The sequence below is a fragment of the Balearica regulorum genome, chromosome 1, assembly GCF_011004875.1.
Source record: "Balearica regulorum gibbericeps isolate bBalReg1 chromosome 1, bBalReg1.pri, whole genome shotgun sequence".
Classification (NCBI taxonomy): domain Eukaryota; kingdom Metazoa; phylum Chordata; class Aves; order Gruiformes; family Gruidae; genus Balearica; species Balearica regulorum.
Genome location: NC_046184.1, coordinates 158,557,427 through 158,580,021, shown reverse-complemented (window position 1 = coordinate 158,580,021; position 22,595 = coordinate 158,557,427). Strand labels below are relative to the sequence as shown.

General features: G+C 38.7%; 1 protein-coding gene across 1 annotated transcript in view; it reads left to right on the top strand.

The window, feature by feature from the left end:
- Positions 1–22,595, top strand: part of ITGBL1 (integrin subunit beta like 1) — a 152,319-nt gene that overhangs the window by 108,306 nt on the left and 21,418 nt on the right. The window contains exon 8 of the mRNA XM_075742948.1: positions 22,001–22,117. Within this exon, the coding sequence (XP_075599063.1) occupies positions 22,001–22,117 (117 nt within the window). The remainder of the gene's footprint in view (positions 1–22,000; positions 22,118–22,595) is intronic.

Genomic DNA, 22,595 nt, shown 5'->3' with positions numbered 1-22,595 from the left:
TGACTGTTGGTGAGTCATACTACTAACTCTAAGTAATTCAGCTGGCTGTATTTTGGAAGCCCCTACACTCATTCTTAGACTATTAATGCTCTTTTGATGCTAGCACTTATAATTCATCCTGGTCTTATACAGGAATTATTCACTGAAAGGATTTGTTTGAAAGAGAGAGAGAGAAAAACTCTTCTATTGCCCTTTCATCTACACACTGTAACATAGAAGTAATGCTTGGCAGGAGTTAAGCCATGATCTTGAATAATCTTTCATGGATTAAAAAATGGAGACATACCGAGCAATTCTTTTCATTCAAGTGACATTTGGATATGAAGCTTCCCACAGCCCCCCTTTTTTTTTTTTCCAGATAACATGGACTAGTTATGAAATGAATTGAGAGAGATGACTTGTCTAATCTGCAGAGTTTCATGATAAACTCTGTAGACTAGAGGCTCTGTGGTTTAAGGTCATAAATATTCCATTTTGAGTAATTTTAGCTTTTTCTGTACATGGCATATGATAAGAACAAAGCAGTTACAGTTATCTACATACATGTATGTAAGTGAATGAACACAGTAGCAATGACACTTGGCACTGTTGCATAATTTTTTCTGTGTTCAGCCATAATATATCCTGCTATACAAAAGAGGCCAAGTTAAGGGCATCTGGGTTATGTAATTTGGAATTGCCAAGCTTTTGCACTTTTGAGGCTTTATCCTACTGTCACACTTCTTTTGCCAGAAATTGTATTAGTGCCTCCTAAAATACATTTTATTTTATTTTACTTTATTTTATTGAAAAGATGTGCACAGGTGAGTCCACACCTGGAGTACTGTGTTCAGTTTTGGGCCTCTCACTACAAGAAGGACACTGAGGTGCTGGAGTGTGTCCAGAGAAGGGAAATGAAGCTGGGGAAGGGTCCAGAGCACAAGTCTTATGAGGAGCAGCTGAAGGAACTGGGGTTGTTTAGCCTGGAGAAAAGCAGGCGGAGAGGAGACCTTATCACTCTCTACAACTACCTGAAAGGAGGTTGTAGCTAGGTGAAGGTTACTCTTTTCCTGAGTAACAAGTGATAGAACAAGAGGAAAGGGCCTCAAGTTGCACCAGGGGAGGTTTAGGTTGGATGTTAGGAAAAATTTCTTCACAGAAAAGGTTGTCAGGCTGCCCAGGGAAGTGGTTGAGTCACCATCCCTGGAGGTATTTAAAAGATGTGTAGATATGGTGCGTAGGGACATAGTTTGGTGGTGGGCTTGGCATGGCTAGATTAACGGTTGGACTTGATGATCTTAAAGGTCTTTTCCAACCTAAATGATTCTGTGATTCTGTGATGTGCTTTGAAGCTGTCTTGGTACAAACCAGATACACCTCATAGACTTACACTGACTTTTTATGTTTCTTCATAGTTCTAGACTTGAAATTATGCTATTCTGAGAACTTTTGTTATACATCAGAGTTACTCTCAACAAAGTGCAGAAAAATATGTTGTTTAAAAGATATAAAGCTAACTATTTTTAAAGCTCCAGAAGTCTCAACAACTTGAGGTTTTTTCACACCTGTCTTCAATCCATGTCATTTGCATTAGTTAAATGTGTTTTCCTTGCAGACTGCCCTCTTTATGACCATCTTCTATTACAATTCCCCTATTAAATTCCTGGCTTAGCTTTGCATTCAAGTTGTTGATTTGCTTTTCAAGCTCGCTACCTTGCTTTGTTAAACACGATAAAGCTGTTTGTGCTCTTGAATTTCTCTGAATAACCTTTTGTGGTGTTTGGAATTCATTCTAACCTATGTATACTCTTACACAACATCCTCACCATATCTAAGTGCCTTTCATTTGCCTGCTAAGGAAGAATGCTACCTCTTGAGATTTGCTCTTTTTCTCACCCGTTCCCAACAGAAGAGTGTTTTGTTTTGAGGAGGTGAATTGTTGATTTATGTTAGGAGATGTTGAAAAAGAACTACACCTTGTCCTCGGAGCAGAGAATGGTAATGTTTGTGGCAGTCTTCATGCTCAGTAATCTTTTGTTTTCCAATTGCAGACCTGCTCCTGAGAATCTCTCACTGCGGTGTAGATCAGATTTGTTTTTGTTTTGTTTTGGATATGAAATACCTTTGTGCCTAATCTGGATTTGAGATCTTACTGTAGATCTTGTACTAGAGCATAAGACAAACCACGCGTTATTATAGTCAGTGCTACCGACTGACTCAAAGATAAGAACATTGAATATTTTTTTACAAGCTATTTGATTCTTTAATCAAAGAAAACAGAAAAATAAGTTGAAATTTCTTGATTGAACATTTAGGAAGATTAATCCTGTCATAGTTTCATTTTAAAAATTGGCTCATTTCCGATGGGATGTCTTACAAGCATTCATCTTCCATAGGAAATACATTTACAATAAATGTGGAGCCCAGTTTTGATAGTCTAAGACTGAAAAGCAGAGTACTTCTTTCTGCTTTAATGAATGTCACTTCATTTCTAACTCTGAGGTTCTTTCTGAGGACCCTACACCCAGCAGGGCAAGAAAAGTGAGTTACTTGAAGTGCATCCTTTATAGAATTTTGAAATCTATCACTGTTTTAAAGGTAGGTGGCAAAAGCACAATTTTAAGAATTAATTTCTGTGTTACTTAGAAGTCAGTAAAATATGTTGCTGTATAGATTCTGGTCCTAATTGATGTATTGGGAAAAAGCATAATCTATTAGTCAAAAATAGTATACAGCCTTTGCAAAACACATACATAACCTTATTTTCAAAGGAGTGCATGGTGGAGATGTTGGGTTCTATAAAATATTCCATTTCCCAGATTGTTTCATATTTTTTTGATGAATCAGAAAGGGAGATGTTGGGTTCTATAAAATATTCCATTTCCCAGATTGTTTCATATTTTTTTGATGAATCAGAAAGTGTGGAGTGTAAATGCATATTGTGCATTTCCACCACAAGCTTTTGGGAAATATAATTGTTTTTCCCCAAAATTCTCGATAATCTCTAGTTAATCAACGAACTTTTTAATTTTCTTTGCCTCCTACAGAGTAGGTATTGTAATAATTTATGTTAAAATTATGGTTTTTTTCTGGGTAATGGAAACCCATGAACATCCTGGTGCCATAATAGATCAGGGGAGGAAAAGGACTAAGATGAAAAAAAAAATTACTGTGAGGATGGCCACACATGGGAAGAGGTTGCCTAGAGATTTTATGTAGTCTCCATCCTTGTAGTCATTCAAAACTCAATTGGACGCAGTCCTGGGCAGCCTGCTGTAGGTCATCGTTCACTGAGCAGAGCGGTTGCACTAAACAATCTCCAAGGGTGCCTTCCCATCTCAGCTATTCTGTGATCCCCATTGATTACACTGTACCTTATATTAACTGAAAAGACTTTCCCACAAGGACACATGAATCTGTTGAATTTTGCAGCATGTCTTCATAGCAACAGGTTTTTTTTCCTCATGAATACAAATGAATTAATTTCAATTAAAGATAATATATTGCAGTCCCTTAGGAGTATGAGCCAGCAGTACTACACACTTGGTCCATCTCTTTGCTAATTTAAGATGGTGTGTTTTCATGGTAATAGGCTAACACCCGAGAGTAGCGTTGTTCATATATTCTAATGAAAAGGAAAAGCCAAGTCACTCCTCAGTGTGTGCATCTCTCTGGTTTATATATCTGTGCAGATATTGCTGTTAACTTACGTTGTGCTGTGTTCCCTTTTTTGCTTGTGTAACAAGCGCATGAGAACTGGAGGGTCACTCATGACTTAACTACTCAGTAACTCGTTCCCTTGCAACAGGCAATCCTTGCGACTGCCTGGGCTTCCCTGGAAAGAGAGGATTGATGGCAAGAGGAGAGCTGAAGGGGGGAGTTCAGAGAGCTGCTGCTTCTGGGTTTCGGGTTCTCCAAGAATACATCCCTTGTTGCCTAGGCTTACAGTTCACTTCAGCCTTTGTGCTAACTTGTGGGGCTCTCCTTTACTGAGATATCTGGAGCCACAGGCATTCTTAGAATTGAGTTTATTTTCATTAAAAATCTATTTGCAGAAGACAAATATCCAAGCTTCCACACAGTCTGAGTTCCAGCCACATCTCCCTAGTTACCATGGATCACATCTAATCAAAGGCTTTGTATGGTATATACAGCTGTCTAGGACTTAATAAGATTCTTCAGGCAAATATCATTTCATTAAGAATACAGACCATGGATCATCTCAAAACTCTTCATCATTGCTAAGAATTTGTCCATAAGGTCTTCTACCAAAAGTCCCGAGTTTGTGATTCATAGTATGTTAGCCATGCAAGAACTAGCTCTAGACATGAAACCACATTAGCTCAGCAGCATGCTTGAGTTGTTAAACTCTGCTAAGAATCTGTGTTCGTGCTGATAACTGAGTTTTTGATCCAGCTTTGTTTGGAAAGACTGTGCAGATCGATCCTCAAAGGTTTTGTCTCCTCAGCAGAAGCAGAAGAGGGGAGAGAAAGCTGACATGTAGTATCTTCCCCTTTAATATAGAAGCAACCAGGGGCTTGTTCTGTGTTCATTTTTGGGGGGTACTTCTTGAAAATGACAAGAAACACAGAGTTGCACCATTTGACTTCTGAGTGCCTTTCATGCTGTTGCAGACCTGTGTGCATGTTGCAAACTATACTGTACCTGCCATTCCAAATTTTCCTCCATCCGGAAGTGATTTTAATCTGACATTTTGGGATGGCGATGGGGGTTATTTTCCCTAGAATTACATTGATCTTCAGTGGCATGATGTCATGTGATCATGTGACTTTGGTACAGCTCGCTGTGAAAGCTCAGCATTTGTTACTTTTTGCCTTTAAGAAACGGGTGCAGGTGTGTGGTCTTGCACGGGTTTTGTGTATAGAAGATACTTGTATCAATCTGTACTACAGTTTTTCAGATAAGGGTCTTTGGGGGAAAAGTGCCTATGAAAATAATTGTATTTGCAGTATAGAAATGTTGCAACTGGCATGTCTCTTGACATCTGGGGAGGGGTTTGTTTGGTTTTGTATGCTGATTTTATCGATCTTCTGAACACTGAACTTCTGCTCGGCAGTGGTGGCTTTTTTAGGGTAGGCCTAGATTGTCTTTCATGTAGATACTAAATGTGTGGGGAAGTTGCTTGTATTGTTTTATAAGTATTTCATATACTGTATAAACTATGGTTAGTAGATAGTTTTCACTTGTGTAGTGAAACTTCTTGGGAAAACACATTTCTTTTTCATTAATTGCAGCTATAAATAAAGTAGTGGAGAAGCAGATAGAGACGAGTGTAATGTTTCCTGTTGTGATCTTTGAGACAGGATAGATGAATGAGTCATTCATTTAAGTAGCACTGCTGATAATGAAGGCTTCAAGGAAAATATTAAATTCTGTCATTGTGATATGCCTGTGCTCGGGCTCCTGATCCTGAGGGTGACAATCCTAGGCTGTCCAGGTCTGCTGCAACGCAGCCTGCTCTGGCAGTCGCCCACTGCTGCTCTGCCTGCTGACCCCTTTTCCCTTCATAACTTCTGAAAACCAAACTATTACTGTGCGAGTTGGAGAGACCCCACATCTCTGGCAGTGATGTTGAGATGCCTGCAGTCTCAGTGCCGGGGAGGAGGCAGGACTGCTGCTCTTGGGAAGGAAGCCAAGAGTGACTGACTTTTTAAAACAAATGCTTCATTTCTGTGAGTGTGCGTGTGTATGCACTGCAAGAGTTTTGACGTGTTTTGCATGCTACTGATGTTATAGTACATGTGGTTGCTGCTTATTTTCAGCTGATGTCTCCACTGCTCTTTTTCCTCTCACAACTGAGTATCAGTTTCTGCCCTTGTCTGATCTACAATTACCACCCCCTATAACTTATGCCTCCCACTTTTTCTCACAGAAAAATAATGAGTTCTACTGATTATTTTCCTTATTTCTTCCCACTCCCTCAGCACCAAGGCTCACTAGTCTCCCCACTCCAGGAGGGGGAAATGAAAATAGCAATAAATTACTAATTCTTCTGTGGCAGCCTCTTATTTGCTGCTGTGAGTGCTCTGCCATAACTCAGGTTCCTGGGGAGAAGGGTAAAAACCCAAGCAGTTGCTGGGACCTTACATCTTCCTGCACAGGGATTTAATAACCCACCAGATTTTCAGTTGCATGGAACTACTGAGAGGAGTCCTAAATACAATTTTCTTATGACTATATTAGCCAAGAGGAGCCAATCCACTTTTTTTTTTTTTTTTTATGAAATAAGTGCTGTTTAGTTCATTATTGCTTGTTGTTAAAAACAAATAAAGCAAACCAACCCAAAACCTTTGTTAGCTTAAAAAATAGATCTGCAGAATTAATTGCTTTTTAAGCATAGCATTAAACTGTTGTTTTTATTTGTCTGAATAATTTGGGGTACTTTTCTCTAAAACAGTAATAAAAGTAAATCCCACATTCATGCTGTGTTTAAAGCAATTTTGACAAATTTAAACTGGTAATACCAGGCCTATTTTGTTTCTCTAATAAGATGTTTATGATAAGTGTGGAATGCTTCATCTAAGCCTGACTTCCAACTGAAATCAGGTATGTCAGAGCTTGCCAAATTCATTGTGTTCAATCAAGTTAGCAGTAATTGTTTTGTGTGGTTTGTTGGTTTTCTGTTTTGTTTTTTGTTTGTTTTTTTTTTTTTTTTTTTTCTTATTTGCTAAACAGAACTCTGACATTTCCTGGAAGAGGACTGGGATGAATTTTTGATATTCTGTAAAAATCCATGTGAGTAAACATGGCTTTAGCATTAATTCATGCGATGCTAAAATCAGATACAGCATCGTAGTGCTGGAAAAATGTTTCTCACCACTGCGATTTGCCTCCTGTCTGCTATCTCATACCAGTTTAATCCCTCTTGGTGAAAGCCATGAACAACAAATGCTACTTTATACTTGCTGCAGAGCTGCCTGGTTCACCTCCAATGCTTGTTGTGGATACACAGATCCAAGCTCAACAGCTAAGTTCAGCTCTGGGGGCAGCTGCCTTCCAGCAGGGTTGGATCCTGCTGCTGTCGAAAGATGCCCTGGAGCTTAGGGCTCAGCAGGACTCCCATGAGTGCCTTCTGCCCCAAGCATGGCAATACCTCTGCGAGCAGCAGAGCTGATTGATAGACTTATGAGCACCAAGCTCCTAGGAGCCATCACCTCTCATGGAAACCAAGAGCTGCCAGCTCTGGTGGCTCCTTTGAGTGCAGCAGGAGCCAAGGGCCGGGAGCGCCTGACTTGCACACCAGCACAAGAGCTCCCGTCAGCTGCTAAATGGTATCTTGCAGCTGTAAGGGGCAGTTTCCCACATGTTGTCTTTCTCCATCTGGAGATGCTCTTTGCAAATTTCTGCTTCTTGCAAGGCATAGGTTGTGGTTTGTTCTTTTCTTTTTTCATAACACCAGTTTGAATGCTGACTGCTGTTAATACACTGGTTGCTGGCGCTCTGCTCTCAGGTGCTGTAATCCTGCTTCATTCTTGTAGACAAGAAGGTGGATTGCTAATGATTTGCATAAATCCATGGTAAAACTCAGAAGATACAACCATGCACTGTAATCCCTGATGCCCCCTCTAATTATATCAAGTAACCATATAGGAATCATTGTTTTAGTGAAAGAAAGATCTAGCTTGACTGAAGAGCCAAGTGGGAACACTGTTTTTCTCCAGGTCGACACAAGCTCTCTAACTGTGCCTCCATGCTTCCCAGATGTTATGGTCACCATTCAATCCTCACAAGTCATGGTGGTTCAGAGGTGGTTTGGTGCCGCCATGTAAGAGGAAATGTGGCCATTGCAGTGACAGAAAAAATTGTTCTTAGATAATTAAAATCAGCTGGCAAAGTTTTGAACCATGGTGGTGCAGGAAATAGTGTTTCTTTCTGTAGACGCAGTGGTCTGTAATATGATACATAGTTCAGCAAGGTGAGTGACTTGATTAATCAGAGCTGTTTTCCTATGGAAATAGGGTCTGATTATTATTATTATGGAAAATGTGTTGGCTCTTTCCATAAATAATTTTGACTTGGACAGAAGCTCTCTTGTTTTTAGACAGAGGATAATACAGCTTTTTTTCTTGCTTCACACCACTACTTGAGCTAGCTGTTGTCTTTAATTCTTTTTTAATGCCACTTCTTTTCTGCAAATTGGAAACTTTTTCCTGAGAACACACACGTTTCAACTTGCTGGAGCATCTTCCTCAGAACTACTCATCCTCACCGTTTTTTCCATCTTCTTTTGCATACCTGTGTATTTTTGAGATTAATCTGCCTTATTTTGCTGAGTGTCAGTCACAGGTTCTCCTTCTTCCTTTGTTCGTTCTTTTTGGTGATCACCTCACTTTCTGTTGTCACACCATCACCCACTTATTATTCTGTGAGCTCTGATACTTATCTGCTTCCCTTGTATGTTCCTCATTTGCAGGTATCTTCCCCCTTCTTTTCTTCCATTTCATATAAACTTTTCTTCATTTTTCAGGGTGTTTGGAGCACTTGTCCTTCAAACTTGATTCTTCTCTGTTACTGGTTTTCCTTTTTTATCCCGACTTCATGGCCAGATGTTTCCCATTCTCCTTATCTAGAAATCTGCTGTCAAAATCTTCTTGTTTGCCAGGTTTGCAAGTTTTCAGTATACCTGGCCTTCTCTCTTCTCTTCTACCTTTTCATTCCCCATCCAAATTTTGCCCTCATCCTCAGCTATGGTTTTAGTCTTTGGATCTTTTCTTTGGTGGAACCTGTTAGATTACATTTTTTACACGTACTTATTACGGAGTGTGCTTACCAAAGTGTGACTAGTCATTGTAATGGTCTTCTCTCCTCCCCATGTCCCATCTTCTGCTGCCTTAGCAACCACTTAGATAACTTTTCCTACTCCTACCCTTAAATGCAAAAGCATGGGGGGAAAAAAAAACAAAAACCAAACAAACCCAAAACCCAACCTCCCAGGAACCTTTCCCACCTTTAAATTTATATGAAATGTCCACTGTGTTTCTGTTTTGTTGATTTTGTCACTGCCTATTTTATCAGTGAGCTTTTCTTAAGGCTAAAAAGCACTGAAATTTACTTTAGTGGGGTTTATTTCACAAACCTAGTTATCTGAAGGGCTGAGTTCTTTCTTTCCTCTCCACTGGAGTAACCTTGCTCCTAAGTTGCAAAGAACGGCTCCTAAATAGCTGGAGTGGGTAGGGAGTCCCACCTACCTTCAGATTTCTGTAACAGTGACTACTGTCTCTGGGAACACTGTCCTCCATATATTCATTGGTGGGGAATAGGCAATTTTAGCTTACAATTTAGTGAACCTGTGTAGACAAAATATTTTGGAGGAGAAAAGGCACACAAATTGATACAGCAGATGGCTTTGATACATTCTTTCTCTTTCTCTACCCCAAAAGATGAAACCACTCCGTCCACTGGCTAGGTCCAGATTTCCCTCCTTAATTGTACTTTTGCTTGGCAGATATTTTTTTGCTAGAAACAGTTGCAGTGAATATTGCTTTTTCCTTGAAAGGATTGCCTTTTTTTTTTTTTTTTTTTTTTAGCCAGCAATGTCATTTCTGATGAATTTTTAAATATTTCATAAAGCAATTGGTCTGTAGAAAGCACTATTTGCATTGTCTTTGTGTTCTTACACGATGACTGAGGAGATTGACAAAGTAGTACTTCGTGTAATATCTATACTTATTTCCAAAACAGAAGAGGATAGATGTTTTCAATTTAGCATAGAATTCCCTACAGTACTTATCAGGCTTTACAGTCTTAACATTTTTAATCACTTGTAAAAGATCCTCTTACTCTCTGATTTATATAATAGACCTCAGCTTTTCTATTTTTGCTTCATTTGACTTCGGAATGTTTCCAACGTCATAAAAATTTGACATTTTGTTATTCTTATTTTCATCTTAAATTTTTCTGTATATCAGTGTTGATAAAATTCTCACTCTTTGAACAGTAACTTTTAAGGACAAAAAAGATTAGCCATATCCTTAAAACAAAGGAGATACAATGTTTAATATAAAGCATATTACTGACACTTTATGTGACCATTTTTCCTCAAAATCATATTGACTGAAATTGTCAAGCGACTAATGACTAGTCATGTGTTTTGAATTCTCCATCTGCTGGAGATCTTTTAATGTTTTCTGGGGAATGACAGACTCTTTCCTTTCTCTTCCACCCTTTTTTGAGAGAGCAATTATAGGAAGAATTGTAAGTTTTATAAACCCTCCCTGGCACTCCCAGAAGTTCTTGTTGTGCTGTAGTATAACAGTCCCTGGACTGTTTCAACAAATGCTTTCTCCATCCCTAGTTTCCAGCATCTCTTTTGCTCATTCGTGGTGTTTCCACTTCTGTGCAGTGGGTGACACCGACCAAGGGTTGAGGCTCCTCCAGACACTTTTCCTGGCTGTCAGAGTTTTCATTGGGCTGTCCTGCTGAGACCAGACAGAGCAGCTGGTGGCAACATGGGTCAGGACTGAAAGCAGGGGGTAGAGAAAGGGTGGGCGGGTTTTGCAGCTCCAACTTAAGCACACAGGTAAATCTGTTGCTTGTGACCGATTGGCAAAATGAAGGTCAGTTCCAGTCAAAGCAGAAATCTTGGCAGAAGCATGTCTTATTTAGTGGTGATCCTTCTAGAAATTTTGGGCCTAATGCATACTATAAACCTGATTTCTTGCTCTCAGAACTAACATCAATATTAGCGTATAGGCAATTGTTTCAGTCTTAGGCTCTTCATAATAGTTGCTTGAGTTAACTAATTAAAATAAAATGCCTTAATTTTAGTGTTTCAGACTACTAGTGTATTTGTTGGGAAGGTTTGGAGACTGATCACATATCCATCTGTGGATCCAAATCCAAATGTGGCAGACATTGCAGGAATAGCATGACCTCACTGGTAGGCTTTAATTACTTGTTGCATGTGTTTCGACTACCTTGAAAACTGCTAACTGTCTTTAATTGCTGGGGTTTATTCAGGTCCTCTGAACAGGAGATGAGTATAAATATGCAAAGCTCATAATTATACCTGTTCTCTCTAACTCAGTCTTAACAGACAGTGCCCTTGCCTGCTCATGGGGTCCTATCACGACAGATGAGCAAAGAGGGTACTACTTTCAAGAAGTTTGAAAAAGTACACGTGTAGGGTGACACATAATATGCCTAGCTGGTCTCCTTTGATAACTCTTGGCCTACTGTTTTATTATTGCTATGCACTCTTCCTGAAATCTGTAAACTCAGGGTTACCTGCAATGAAGAATTTACTATTAATGCTTGAAATCAGAGAGTGGGAAAATGAAGGATTGTTTTGTTTTCTAGAGATAAAGCTTGCATTTAAAAAGCTGTTACAATCATGCCTTTAATTCCCTCATTACACATTACATGCTTTTCCTCAGAGCCAACCTTTTTGGGTGCTGGGAAGAAGCATTATTTCACAGATGCAATTACATTTGGGGCAAAGATTTTAGGAGCCATAAGGCAGTGTCTTTACAACAGATTAAATAGAGATCCTTGTAACGAGAGGCTAGTGCACAATCTGGCCAGTTGGCAACAAAAAAGGAAAAATTTGCTTACAAGTGAAGGGTAAGAGCATTTTAACTTGGAACAACTCAGTAGATGATTCAGTTGCTAGGTAATGTCTTTCATTTCTGGAAAAAGTCTTGAGGTGAAAGCTAATCAATAAAGTAGATAGAGTGTGATGTCATTTGTTGCCATGGTTTCTGAACTTAGCAGTCTGTTATCTGCAAATAATATTGATGGTTGCTATGCAGTTGAATCTTTTCATATTGTTGTTTTGCCATTATAAAGCTCTCTAATCTTGGCTAAAGCTTCAAAGAGCAGAGTGTCTAGGAGTTTAAATGTTGTAATAGATAGGCTTGTATTACAACCCTAAAATATCTTGAAATTTATTACCTAATAAACAACAGGCATCAGCAGGAAGTGAACAAGGTTAACATTTTGGTGATTAAACTTCCACAAAGCAGTTGACATTTTCTAGTAAATTAATCTGCAAATTAAATATCTCTGTGGAATTAGTGCTATGACTCATTACATGGCAGATCATGTAAAAAAGAGGTAAGCAGTCAATCCTCTGGATGATAAGGCAGTCAAATGTATAAAGCTGTAAATGGCTCAAAAGCCATCACAGCTTCTTGAACAATGTCCTTGTGTTTCATATATCTTTTGCTGTTGGATTGTGCCTCTTTATTATGTTTGGGTTTTGCTAGAAAATATTTTATAGCAACTTATGCTAATCATCAGACAGTTGGAGAGGCTGAAAGGGAAATAGGACTTATTTTTCCTGATAGTTGTCAAGGTGAAGGAAAAGTATTCTTAAGAAGGCATTCTCCTTTAAATCAAACACAAAACTTCATTTTTCATATTCTATGGAGAAGATGTTAGTTTTAGTAGAATTCTGTGTATCCTTTACTTGATTTATTGGCATCTCTTTACCGTAGATTTTTTTTGATAGTTTGAGTTATTAAAAGCATTTTGGAGGGGAAGAATGAAAAAGAGATGAAAAGACAGAGCTCAGTGCAAGGTTGAGAAGGTAACATGGGGTGATCTGAAAGACCAGGTGATTTGTAGAAGTACAGAATGTTCAGTACCCAGCAGTGAAACATTTTAAAGGAGGGGAGGGCCCACTGGACAAAGTGAAAAGAGAAAAAAAAAGTAGAGAGAAAAGCAGGAAAGAAAGTGGCTGACAGAAAAAAGAGGAACTATTTTTATTGGGGTGAGAGAAGAGGGGAGGAAGGGTAGAAAAAAATCAGATGGTGGCTTGCGGAATTCTAGGATTTAACATCTTTGGAGTGACATTTGCCATGCTATCTAGTTTTTCTCTTTTTCCCCAACTGATTCCTCCTCCTCCTCTTCCATTTCCACTGTTCTCTGCCTTAATGACACATTTCTTTAGAAAGCGTTTTGCCACCTTCTTTCTTGTCTTCTTCACACATCTCTCCTCTGTGTGGTGACATTGACTATCACAGAGAAGTAATTGCCTTTGTAGTCCTACTTGTCCCCTTAATATAGTGAGTGAATTGTCAAGGGCATGCCCCCAACGGGAGACCTGAGGAAGATGTCATCAGAAAATCGGAGGCATACAGCTAAAATGTGGCTCTTGCAAAGTGGGCAGGGGTGTTCTTGATGACTCCTCTTCTGGAACTCCTCTAGAAATTCCCTGTTGGCTGTGCAGAAACACAATAGCAGCCTGCAAGGAGAGTATCCTCAAAGCACTGCTACTGAGAGGAGGCAGATGGAGGAGACATGCCGGCTTGATGATGATAGCAGATGTCAACAAGTTAGCAATCTGAAAAGGAAACTAGCAGCACAGCAGTGCTTCTTACCCAAATGTTTAAAGAGAGGGAGGAGGAAAAAAAAAAAAAAGAAAAAAGAAAAGCAACGTGGAAAAGAAGATACAAATCAGTAGTGCTGATCAGCAAGAGCTGTAAAAGACTATCTGATGCCAAATCTGTAAACTGGTTCTGTTGAGTGGATTTGTCTAAAAACGTATTTCACTATTAGGCTGTCATAAAGGAAGAGCACTTATTTCAGATGCCATATGCCAACTGTGCAATTAGGCTTCCAGTCATAGATGCCACGTGTACTAAAGCAGAGGGCAAGTCTCAGCCATTTGCAATTGCTGTTGCATAACTCTTGCTTTTGCAATCCTGGACATTCAGTTGCTTGCACTGTTGTAAGAGTTCTGTTGTTTGGGATAATATATTTATCTTTTATTTCTCCAGGGTTTTTATCTTAGGGATATTTGTTTTCTGTGTTGTTTTTTTTCTCCTTTAAGGAAAAACTAAGTTGTTAGAACTTTTTGATACTCTTTCACAGTATAGAGCAATTCAGTTTCAAAAAGATTAAAAGAAATGCACATTTTCTGTCTGAGAAACCCCCCCTCCCCCCATTATATGAGGGGCAGTTTGGTACTTTGTACTAGTGAACAACATTTTATATATGTAAAACATGCATACAATAGTGGAAGGTCTCAGGCAGCTTTAACAAAAGAATTTCTTAATTTGTGAATTTCTGCTGGTTTTCTTAGGCCAAATTTTTATACCAACATCCATTGCAAGACACTGAGTGTAGATGATGAGCAGACATGGGACTTTAGGTACCTGCTCCTAAAGGAAAAGGGTAAGAGAAACTGTACACAGCAAAGTTTCCAGAGCCACTGTGGCACTCCCTGCATTGCACATGCCTTGTGAAGCCTTTCAACGTGTTCCCAGCCCTTTCACATGGGATGATGATGTTCCATGTAGCACTGGATGGCCCAGTGTCACTGAGCACTTATCACAGATTTGGAGAAGGTTTTCCAAACGTGATATGGAAATTAAAATAAAAACAGGTGTATCAATATAAGTGATTAGTGAAAGTATCCTGGCCTTTGAAGCCACGTGTGGGCAGATAATGAAACCTAGAACAAAAAGTTGTCAGCTACATATAAGTCTTCTAAGTATGCGATATATTTATATGATAATAGTGAGTTAATTACAATTATTTCAGCCTCATTTATAGAGCTGAATTGAGTAGCTGATGCAGTTATTGCATTTGAGATGTAAGACCAAGGAAATACAGATATTTAACCCAATTATATGCTTTAGCTACTGTTGGTGCTATTTAAATAAAATAAAAATCTCAGAGATTGCTGCTAAAAGTTCGCTTCAGTGTACAAAATTCTTGAAAAAAAATAATTCAGATATCTGAAGTTTAGAAATTACTTTTTGTTAAAAGCAATTTTCATTTCATTTTATGTTTGTATGATTCAGCTAAGCTCTTCTCTAGAGTTTTATATCTTTAGTTGAGGTCTTGGCTAAGTCATGCTGCAAATAATCTCTTTTTATGAGTAGACTTAAGTCATGTTTATTTTCTGTGTATTGATGTAGAAACAGAAAGTTAGTTACCAACCCAAATCTGAACAAGTAGTTGTTCTTGTAATAGTTGCAGCACGTTTTTTCTTGTGGATAAGTACACAATTTTAATTTTCATCATGTACTGAAGAAGAAAAAGTGCTTGTTGCTTGACTCTTGTGTGGAAAACCCATTTTTCACCAGAAGATCTCCACAAAACCAAGCTCCTCACCCCAACCCCCCAACAGCCTAATAGAGCAATCCTGTGCACACTAAGAAAGGAAGTCCTTTGTGGTTCTTGTAGCTTCAGTTAAAATACAAAACCAAATGATGAATTTGATGTTTCAAATGCAAGGAGGTTGCTGTACAAGATGTCCTTTCCTGGGTTGTTTACTTGCTATCTTATAGAATCATAGAATGGTTTGGGTTGGAAGGCACCTCAAAGATCATCTAGTTCCAACCCCCCTGCCATGGGCAGGGACACCCTCCACTAGACCACGTTGCCCAAAGCCTCATCCAACCCGGCCTTGAACACTTCCAGGGATGGGGCATCCACAACCTCCAGCTTTCCTGTAGGCCCCTTCAGGTACTGGAAGGCTGCTGTAAGGTCTCCCCCGGAGCCTTCTCTTCTCCAGGCTGAACAACCCCAACTCTCTCAGCCTGTCTTCATAGGAGAGGTGCTCCAGCCCTCTGATCATCTTCATGGCCCTCCTCTGGACTCGCTCCAACAGGTCCATGTCCTTCTTCTGTTGGGGGCCCCAGAGCTGGAAGCAGTACTCCAGGTGAGGTCTCACAAGAGTGGAGTAGAGGGGCAGGATCACCTCCCTCAACCTGCTGGTCACACCTCTTTTGATGCAGCCCAGGACACGGTTGGCTTTCTGGGCTGCAAGCGCGCACTGCTGGCTCATGTTGAGCTTCTCATCAATCAATACCCCCAAGTCCTTCTCCTCAGGGCTGCTCTCAATCCATTCCTTGCCCAGCCTGTAGCTGTGCTTGGGATTGCCCTGACCCATGTGCAGGACCTTGCACTTGGCCTTGTTGAACTTCATGTGGTTCTCATAGGCCCACCTCTCCAGCCTGTCAGGGTCCCTATGGATGGCAACCCTTCCCTCCAGCATGTTGATCATACCACACAGCTTGGTGTCATTGGCTAACTTGCTTGCTGAGGGTGTACTCAATATTTTGTGCAAAGACTCATGAGGCACAGAGCACAGCAGAGCCAGGACGTCACACTACTGATGGCATCTCATACACTCCTCAACTCCTGTCACTGTGCCGCTCACGAGGAACGAACTAACATTGGTACATGTGATAAAGGTCAGTGCATTGTGATGAGCAGCACAGTACACCTTCCTCACTCTGTGGCTACAGATGAGCAGTCTGTACAGAGGAGAACCACATTTAAGGGCTCTCATGTTCTTCATTTCTCTGAGATGGTAAAATATCAGTTCAGTGCAGAAAGGAGTGTTCAAGTCCAGCAGGAGAATTGATTTTTTCATGTAGATATTGAACTCCTTTTGGTGAAGGAGTAGCACCAGCATCATTCTAACCTATGTAGCTGGTTTGTCAGAAATCTGACATGTTGGAGCATTGGAGACAGACAGAACTGTACTGATAAAAGTTCATAAAGTTTTTTTAGAAGAAGAAAATTTATATTTTGCCAAGATAACTAGAGGTTGCAGATGGCGTTGTTCATAAATTACAAGCAGAACATTGCTCCCGCTTGCCCAAGATCCTTGTAAGAAACTAATCCCTGGATTTCCGTAGTTTGTGTGAGATCAGCCAGATATTCAGGTGTTTAAAGAGTTTCCAAGGATACTTTTGCACATATTAAAGATGATTCCAAAGGTTCCCTTTTTCTGGTACCTCATAAATCATCCAATCAACGACGTCCAAGAATTACCAGCATTTTAAAAGCCAGGGTTCCCTCCAGATATAAGACAGAACTATATTTTGTCTGGTCAGTACAATATTTTTATTTGAAAAAATATTTTTTAATTAAGAAAATCTGTTCTAGGTGTGGGAAGTAATTTCAGGTCATTTTGGGAATAGGACATGAAGACTAAACTATGTGTGCCAGCTGAGAAATCTGTAGTTGTTTTCCATTTGAGTCTATAAATTTCTTCACATTGATGAAGCTCAGCTGGATTACACAGCTTTTAACACCTCAAACTGAGAAAGGCATGATGAGATTATCCACCCCATTTTTGGCAAGCGCTGCATTTTATTTGCCCATTTTGTAGTACTGTTTATTCCCTTTACTAGTCTTTTTTCCTTCTACCACTCAGTGAATTTTCTTTTTCCTTACCTGAAGCTGCTACATCCTATCTATTACTTCCTTAAGTCACATCTGCTTTCCCCCACCACCTATGGCCCCTGAAACTTTGTGATCTTCTGTACCAATATTCTCATCTGCCTTCTCTGTTTTGCCATTTTGGAACAGTATTTTAGGTCATCTGTTCACATCCAGCATGAAGTGGGTTCTGCTGGCAGAAAGGCACAGAAGCTTTACTGAATGTGCTCAGGTTGCCTAAGATTGCTTGATAACAAAGAAATTGCCAATTTCTGCTAGGTAATGCTTTCAGATGTTAAAGCCTGGGACAGTTGTGGGGCAGAAAAGTCCTTCCTAAAGGCACATTCCTTTCTATTCATGACTAGTCTGAAACACTGTCTTTCTGAGGTACCGATGAACCTGGTTTGCTTTTACCACAATCTCGGTGCAATTTGGTGCTGTATTCCTTATACATTAAAAAAAAAAAAATTACTTATTTATTTTCATTTAGAAGACAAAAATTCAGCACCATGCTCAGAAAGATCCTTTATGTTGTAGAGTTACAGAGAGGAAAAGACAATGAAGTATATCTTATTATATTCAGTGTTTATTTTTACAGTGAAAGCTATTGCTGTTTCTTCCTGATATTTTTGCCAGCAATAACAGGGCAAAAATGTTTTATTACGTAAATTATATACTTCTAGCACAGTGTTTTAAAGTGAAAATTACCTGCATAAAAGAGACTTTCAGTCAGTCTATATAGGGAGCTGGAAATTGGTTTGAATGCATGCTGCTAATGGTCACAGCAATTTGCATGGGAGCAGGTTTAATATAAGTCTAGGAACTGTTTACTTTAGTTATGCTTTCATAAATGTTGGAGAAAAGGAATGAAAAAATGCTATAGTAAATGATGAATAAAATCAAAAGCTAAGTACTTAAGGCACAGATTTTTAGAATTCTAAAGTCAGTTATCTAACAAAGTTATGTGTTTTAATGAGATGTGGCACTTTAATTCCCTTTAAAAACAAACCCCCCCCCCTAAGCTGGTCTTTTTTCAGTCTTGAAGTAATAATAATAAACTGTAAAAAGTTAATATTCCTATTGACATCAATGTGAGGAAAGAGTGGGAAGAAATATTAAGATTGCAGACAAATAAATGTCTTGTATAATTATTCTATTTTTGGAATCTTGCATTGCAATAAGTAGGTTAAGCTTTTCAATGCTAATAGCTAATACAACCTCCATCATAAAGCTTCCTTCATCTGAAGTCATCAGACGATGAAATTTACTGTCCCTGTTTAGCGAGCAGAGGAAGCCACTTGATATAAAATGTCTGAGGTGAACTTGTTTCTTTTTACTCATAAAGTGTAGCTCTTGCACAGACAATTGAGAAGGTGCAGAATATTATAGTCCTTCTGTGTTTAATTGTTTCTGTATGCCCTGGAATTTAAAGAGAATTTAGGATATGTTTGGCAGTAGCTTTCCCTCTATAATCAGGTTGCTATGGTAAACCTATTATTCTAGACAAAGAAAGAGTATGTTTAGTAAAGTGCTGATCCCTTTTCAGTATAATGTGAGCTTCAAATTACTTTTGAATGATTGAATTTGTATGGTAAGTATTTTGTCGCAATAACTAAGAGAAGAAGGTCACAGAATAAGGTGTGGCTTCTGTTATTTCAGTAGCAGATACATCTGACAAAGCAGTAGTATGGCTGAAGCAAATTTACCATGAAAATCTTATCCTGGTTCTCCCAGGGAAGCCATCTGAAATTTATTGTTACAGAATGTTATTAATTTTTGTGTTTATCTGTATGGTGATAAACTGAGCCTTTGAAGTTTACATTTGCTACATCCTGTGTAGTTAGCTGTTCAGAAGTGATAGGACTTTAATTCTCTGTTTAATTCTCTGTTAAATCTCTGGTGAACCTGGCAGTCCTAGGCTAACGGTTGGACTTCATGATCGTAAAGGTCTTTTCCAACCTAAATGATTCTATGATTATCTCCACAGAGTGGGCCCACCTTAATCCAACCAAAATCTCAGTACTTTTGGATGTAAAATATATTTTTTAAGCCAGAACAAAGTTGCAGTTATTTAGTGCCACCACTAAATTCACTTCTCATGTTCCTAGTGCTGATTTTGTCACATTTGTAAAAGAAAATGATGAACTAATAATTTGAGTATCAATTTCAGCAAGTGTACTTAACTACTGTAACTGTATCTTTGAATATTTAAAAGTAAAGAAATAATTCAGAGAAGTCCTTTTCCAGAGCACTTACTGACTCAGGTTTCTGTCCATTTTCAAGACACCTTCAGTTCTGCTGAGGTCCGCAGTCAGATGATCAAATTCATACCCTGAACTTAGGTGGGAGCCAGCCAAAATAAAATACAAGGCACAGATATCGACAAGGAGTTTGAGCTTTTTGAATATAAGTGTTGGTGTTTTATTCATTAGCTAAGATGAGAAGATTGAGAAAGTAGGGTCTAAACCCCCTTTGTGCTTGATTTTGAGAAGACAGCCTGAGCTTGTATCTCTTACATGACAAAAATGTGCTTTATCTGCCTAGGGATGGGATATTCCTCAGTTTTTTTGCTGGTGAAACTGTTGGACATATTAACTAAAATGAATAAACACTAATTGCAGCAGGGACTGAGAGGAACCTGTTCCCATTCCAGTGCAAGTGCCTAGCCACTGGGCTCTAGGGTCATTCTGACTTATTATATTAAGCATTACAGAAGGTAGTGCTTAATTACAGAACATGCAGGAGCCTCATTACAGAACCTTCCTTTGCTCGTCCCTCTGGAGGATTTTCCATCTCTGCTGACTCCTCTCTTCAAAGCAACTTGCTTAAACTGATTTTATTGTCCTTCAGGCATCCTCCTTATTATAGCATTATCTAGCCAGGATACCACTGTTAAAGATGGTTCTTTTGTTTAGTTTATAGAGTCTTCACAACAGATAGGTCCTGTTCATCGGTTACCTATCTGCCTACGGGTGGGTGACTGACTGGTGCTTTGGGACACAGTGATGTGATATTTTTGTAAAAGTAGCCAGGTTGTCTAAGGTGGATGCATAGAAAGAGACTTTGAGAGCCCCAAATAGTGACAAGTTGGAGTCATTAAAAGTGTGTGTATATCTGAGTACTAAGGAATGATTTTTTCCCCCCAGTTTCTGATGTAGCTGTCCTTGGCAAATAATTATAGCTTAAAGAATGCAGGTAAATAACATCAATCATTCAGCAGACAATCATATCTTAAATGTTGACATGATTACCAAATACAACTGTATTTCGTGATGTGGTAGATGCACTTCCTACAATAAGTTTTTTTCTGGAACAAATGTCCTCATATAATTGCCAATGCAACATAGTTTTAAAACTATGTATATTATAAAGGTATCATGAAGAATTTTCTGTTAATCCTCTCTATCAGCATGTCTTTTTTTTAAGAGTCTTGATCATAAAATGTCCTTCTAGATTGAATCTTGGCTCACATAATGTCAGCTTGAAAGTGCAATGTACATTGATGCTTGGGAATATGAAGAGTATGGCAGCTATTAAATGAGCTATAAAATGAACTGGGAATTTATTCCATAAGCAATACGACACATACTGCCCCCCCCCCCCCCCCCCCCCCCCCCCGCCCGACACACAGACACACCCTCCGACTTAATTAGACTGGGGTTTTTTTGAAAAATGAATGTAACAAATTTAGGTTAGAAGTTGAAAAAAAGAATAGATTAAGAATGATCTGGCAGTATGTTGACCTAAAAGGTTTTTATTGTCACAAAACCTACAGTTAGAAAAGCCCCACTAAGGTTCTCCTTAACAGTCCTTTCCTATTCAGCAAAATATTTCAGCATTGGTAGTAGTAACTATAGTTACTCTGACTGTAAATCTGGGTTCTGCAGTCAGTAGAGCAGCGTCCAGGCCCAGGTTGAGTCCCACTGATGCTGTGATTAAATTAGATCGAGAGGAACAGGCTTTTCTGCATCCTAATCTATGTCTCTGGTGGCCCTTTTTTACACAAAATATCTTTTCCCAAGCCCATCAACTGTATTACTTTGATCCACAGTTTGTGTAATATTTAGAGCATTCTCACTGTAGCATTGCATTAGAACAATTTAAAAAATACGGAGGCAAACTCTTAGAAATTAGGAAATAACAAAACCAATGTTACCCTGAACTGAGTTTGTCTCATATATGTGCAACAAAGACTGTCCTTGATCTTACTGTTTTTCACATCTGACCATTTAATACTCACTGCTCTGAGGGTTTTGGAGTGGAAGATCTGTGGGAGTTTGGATGAGTCTATTCCCCTTTTAAGCTCTGAGGAGTTCTTATGTGAACAGGTTGATGGAAGGGAAGACTCTGACAGAGGTTGTGCTTTCGATTTCTATTTATTTCCTCAGGTCTAGACAAGAAAAATTAAAGGGGTTTTTGGTTTCCAAATGCCTTACAGTGTATTCGAAAAGTTATTTTTCTGCATGAATAGAGAGCATCTTAGATAGCCGTGTGCATAGACTATTTTATTCTAATCACATTCATTTTGGAGTTTCTGAGGTATGTGCTAAATATTTTAGATCAATTATGGAGGTTAATTATGCAGCTGAACATGTGCCATAGCTCTGTTACGCAAAGTTGAGATATGAAAAACGCAAAAGGCCAATGATTGCTTATTGTTGCTGTTTCCACCAAGAAATAACAGTGATATACTTTGCTCCTGGTTGCCATGGAGGAGGGATAGTTTGGGGTTTCTTTTAATAGTGTTTATGTGCATACTTTAATACAGAGTGACTTGTTTGTCTTTGGGGGGTAGGGTGTAGACTAAGTTTGGGTTCTTATTTCATTTATTTTACTTCACTGAAATTATGACTCTAACAATTGTTTATTCTTACAGGGAGATGTGAATGTGGCCAATGCACTTGTTTTCCTCCTGGAGACAACAGAGTTCATGGCAAAAACTGTGAATGTGATGATCGACAGTGTGAAAATGTGGACGGCGATGTGTGTGGGGGTATGCATTCACTTAATATGACATAACGTGTTATAAAGTGATATAATGTAAAATAACATTAATCTTGACAGTTTATAACTTTCTGTTCCCACCCAATTTTATAACATAATGTTACTATAGACTATTGACATTATTGTTTAATTATAATAGATTATAGATTTTTGTAATAAACAAGCTCTATAAATATTGAATATGTTAGTAAATATTTATTTTAAAACTTCAGAAACACAAACAAGTAGAGTAAAGACACCTAATAGCATAAATGTAAGTGCTGTAGCATATCCCAGAATCCATCTGTGTTCATTAGAGAAGAATACAAACACTTAAATGAAACCTGAAAATTAGGTAATTTTACTTTGTGTTTACTACAGTTGATGTTTTACTAAGAATGTTTTATTTTACCTAAAGGTAGTAATGACCAGCAATACTTTTGAATATTTCATATTCACTAACAGGAATATGTCTGTTTTCTAAAAAA